This window comes from Cynoglossus semilaevis, chromosome 1 (genome assembly GCF_000523025.1).
Source record: "Cynoglossus semilaevis isolate Cse_v1.0 chromosome 1, Cse_v1.0, whole genome shotgun sequence".
Classification (NCBI taxonomy): domain Eukaryota; kingdom Metazoa; phylum Chordata; class Actinopteri; order Pleuronectiformes; family Cynoglossidae; genus Cynoglossus; species Cynoglossus semilaevis.
In genome coordinates, this window is record NC_024307.1 from 5,705,332 (window position 1) to 5,709,845 (window position 4,514).

Consider the following 4,514-nt stretch of genomic DNA (forward strand, 5'->3'; position numbering starts at 1 on the left):
AAACAGCCAGAGCCTGTCTCAAACACAAGAGCCGAGGCAAGGCACTGCAGGCTAAATCATTAGCCGCGGCATTTGCAAAGCTCACAGCTGACAGACAGTCTAAGTCTAATGGCAATCTCAGAGCCGCACAAAGTAACAAAACAAACCATACTCGTCCAGAGCTGGTGTTATGTAAGAACTAACGGCTCAGACTCTGTAGATGTTGAAGATTTTGTGCTTCACAGAGACTGAGCAGCTACGCTGTCTGTTTGTTTGTGTGAAAACAGTTTTCTCTGCAGTTGTCTGTCAGCGTCTCAGTGTGTTAACAGTCGTTTCCACTTCCCCTGGCTGCTATATTTAGCTGTGGTGCTCCGATTTTAAAATTCACAAAAGTGTTAGCGGAGAAATGGTGCCAGGTATGGAGCGAGATCCAACACAGGAAGTGGAAATAAGACCAGGCATGTTTGTTTAAATCCACTCGCTTCAGATACTGTAAGGTGTCACAAAACAAACATGTAGACCGTTTATAGAAAATGGATGGCATTATTACTGTTACAGGTTCTTGTTGTACAGTTAAGCCCTAAAAAAAGGGCAGAAACTGTGGCTTGTTTAGGAAACAACTAACGTACATTCAGGCGTTAATATTATTAATTATTTTATTGTGGTCCGATCGTACAGACCAGTGTTTCCCAAATGGCGTTAATATTATTAATTATTTTATTGAGGTCCGATCGTACAGACCAAACTTTTTCGAGGGACCCATATTTTAAAAGTCACAAACTTTCACGACCTAAGTCAATAGACATTATTCGTAAACTCCTGGGAAACAAGATGCGAGACGACCCAAAAAGAAAATCTCTTGCGACCCACCAGAGGGTCGCGACCCAGTCTTTGGGAAACAGTGGTATAGTCCTAATTATTGTGAACATGATGCATATCCAGTAGGGGGCATTATAAGTGGACATTACTGGGGATGGCTCAGTCCGATACTCAGGATCAGTATCGATACGATATTAGACAGAATTTCACGATACTTCTGATCCGATAACTTAACTTTGCACCTGCTTTTCAAAGGGACACAATTGCCTCAGCTTCCCGCGGCTTTCTGCAAAAAAAAAGTATCGGGTTGATATTGGTGTCTGAAGTATCGGTATCGGACATGAAAATGTTGTAAAGAGCCATCCCTAAACATTACATGTGATTGACAGGTGGATTGTTGAATAGGAGACTTGTGATGTCAGAACACTGGCATCATTATTACAGTAAACATCACAGTTATTACATCGTTCAGTGAAGTTGTTATGATGATGATATTCTGTTGTAAAAATTGTGCAATGGCTTTTAGTTAAGGGGTTCGTGCTTATTTCTTTTCACTGCCAAATGTATTGATTTCTACTCTCTTTCAGACTGGTTGGTTCTCGATTTATGTTTTGTACTTTTGTACGCTGAGAAGAGGGGAGTGAAGAAGCTCTCTTCTCGTCTTCCACCTCGGTTCATATCAGGAGCAGAGATTGTAGGGAGGATCTGGCCAAACAGGCTATCTGATTATGGATAATGGAGGGAGCTCTGTCCCATCTGAAATAATATGGGCCTGAACAAAGCAGGAGGAAGAAATGCCCGTTGAATCAGTCAGGCTGTGCCTGGAACGTGACTGGCAGCAGCTGAAAGGATGAGCGGAGGAGGGGGAGGGGGAGGGAGCGGCAGCTTCATATACTGCAGGCTGTTGCTCAGCTGTATGGAGCTGCGATGTTGGTGGGTGGTGGAGGACGTGGTTCCATAGTGTAGCACGCCTGCCTCGGAAGCAGAGAGTCCTGGGTTTGATTCCCAGAGGAACCACATGCTCGATAACGTTAATCCTCCTCTGTAAGTCGCTTTGGATAAAAGTGTCTGCTAAATGCATAAATGTAACATAATGTAATGGAGGGAGGGGGGGGAGGTTATGTAACAGTGTTATGAACATATGTGTGTTAATGTGAGGCAACCCCCTGTTGCCAACCCCCCCCGATAAAATTATAGTGACATTTGCAGATTGCTCTGTTTATTGAGTGTTTGAGTATTTAGTTTATACAGCGCAGATGGTTGGTGTGATTTTTTATTTTTTTTGTCATTGTCAGGATATTGAAGATATAACAAGGACATTGTGGTGGATTCTGAAATTACAAAAAAATTAAAAGGCATTTTCTAATGGTCAATATATGTTTTTTATTATATTAAAAGTCCTTTAAAGGTCTGTCATTGGTTTTTGAGTAAAGTCATAATAAATCAAAACAGACATGATCAAAAATAACAACACCGAGTATTCACATACAGTATCTCTGTTTTTCTGTCCTGGTGTTAGCTTAGCCTTTTTTGGTAATTACTGTTGACAATGGTCAAATTTACACGGTTTAACCAACAGTCCAAGGTGCATTACATTGGTAATGATATTCTGAGCCTCTCAAGAGACAAATTGCACTTCTTAGCTGTGTTCACACTTAGAGACATTTAAATTGTGTTGATTTATGTAATTTTTCTTCTTCCATACATATAATGTCTTTATGTCGTATATTAAAAACAACTAGTGTTAGCATCGTAGGCATAGTTTTCTCAACCACTAATTCTACTTCAAGTCCCGCTCTTAAGGTCGACCTTATTCCAGCCCGGTGTTTGAGGAGGTCCCGATGGTTTTTGAGTATCTGGACCATTCACTAGATAAACTGTGATGATGATGAAAAGCAAGTGACAAAAATCCACCTTAACTGTTCAACAGGAGTAAATTCCCAAAACGACATAAAAAAAATCCAACCTCATATTTCTTTTCTGTTGGTATGACAGAAGTAAAATTTTATTATCTGTGAATGTCCTCGCAGCTCTACAGAGACAACTATGTGTGTGTGTGTGTGTGTGCAGTTGAGCGTGGCTGAGTGTATTGAACCATGTCACATTGTCAGGCTGTCCCACTGCTTCCACATTTAGTCCCATCATGCCTTCGTGTGTTTATCTGGTCCCCGCGGCCTCCTCCAGGGGCTGTGACTCTTTTGTCTGCTCCCACACACAAGGAAAGAAGCTTATTGCTAACCAGCTGTTTTCTCCTCTCCTTCGTAGCTTGGCTCTCCATCCGGAGCGAGTGCTGGTGGCAACAGGACAGGTGGGAAAGGAGCCGTACATCTGTGTGTGGGACTCCTACACTGTTCAGACCGTGTCCATCCTCAAGGACGTGCACTCACATGGCATCGCCTGCCTGGCCTTTGACCTGGATGGACAGGTACTTTATGTAAAAAAGATCATTGGATAATTTAAGGTTAAGACCCCCCCCCAAAAAAAAAAAATCAGGAGGTTTAGCAGCAGTTTTTCAAAGTACACTCAGAGGCTGCGGGCCTACTGCAGCATCCATAATAAGCTAAAGTTGAAATGAAACATCTGTGTGTTTTCCAGCTGCATTGGTTGGACAGATGCTCCAGACATGCTCTGTGTGGAAGGTTGTAAAGGAAAGCAGGCAGTGTTAGTGCTACTTCCTCACAGTAAATGTAAGGTGAACAAATCTTTAGCAGATCTTTAGTCAGGACAGCATCCTGTCATTGGGAACCAGCAGCTTATACGGTATCCATGAACTCAAACTCAAATTCACAGTGGGCCAAAATTAAAAACTGGGATGAAGTCAGGGGCCAAACTCAATATTTATTGAAAAAATGACTGGAAATGTGCATGTTTTTTCTTCTCTCCAGATCTGTAAAGTAGGCAAACTCAATATTTATTGAAAGATTGACTGGAAATGTGCATGTTTTCTCTTCTCTCCAGATCTGTAAAGTAGAATTTAGAAAATGTATCTGCTATAATATCGTGTATACATTGCTAATACTACAAATCCCACCAGTATATTGTGGCTATATAATGGCGGGCCACCTCTAGGCACTAGCGCCCCCAATCGGCTGTTTCCTGTTGTGGTTTTGAGAGCAACTCTGCATCGTTTCATTTGCATTATATTCATATAATTCTCCCTTCATTCATAATTTCATTCAAAAGTGTCCCATTAATCAAGAGAGAGGAAAAATGGTGAACAGAAACTGAGGTCGGTGTCTCTGCTGATGTTCACCACATCAAGGGATTCATGTGACACATTACAGAAATAATAATACAGATGGGTGGGTTTTTATGTTGAAGTTGTCCAGCAGATCAGTCATGTTTTTAGCCAGTATTTTATAACCAAACCTGTTTAGCAAATTCTTCCACAAACCTTCAGAGACCCTGGAGTCGCACCAAAAGCAAGCACTTTTTCTTTAAAAACCTCCGTCTCCCATGTATTTTCCCTGAATTTCATCATACAAAGCATTTTAGTTTAATTGCATTCTAGACTTCTCTGCTGCCACTCAAAACTCTGCAAGGACTTGAGCGGAGCCTTCTGTCTAAAGCGAAATATTAATTCCTCTGTAGATGAAAGAAAGCACTTTTAAACATGCAAATGAGGCTGGAGAGAGGATTTCCATAAGACAGCTCTCATCTCTTCTGCCCCACTGCTGCTGCTGCTGGCGCTGCTGCCGGCTCCGGCTGCTGCGGCG

General features: G+C 41.9%; 1 protein-coding gene across 2 annotated transcripts in view; it reads left to right on the forward strand.

Annotated features, from left to right (window-relative positions):
- Positions 1-4,514, forward strand: part of LOC103399894 (echinoderm microtubule-associated protein-like 5) — a 24,931-nt gene that overhangs the window by 8,516 nt on the left and 11,901 nt on the right. For both annotated transcript variants that reach the window (XM_025058856.1, XM_025058859.1), the window contains exon 3: positions 3,064-3,223. In XM_025058856.1, the coding sequence (XP_024914624.1) occupies positions 3,064-3,223 (160 nt within the window). The remainder of the gene's footprint in view (positions 1-3,063; positions 3,224-4,514) is intronic.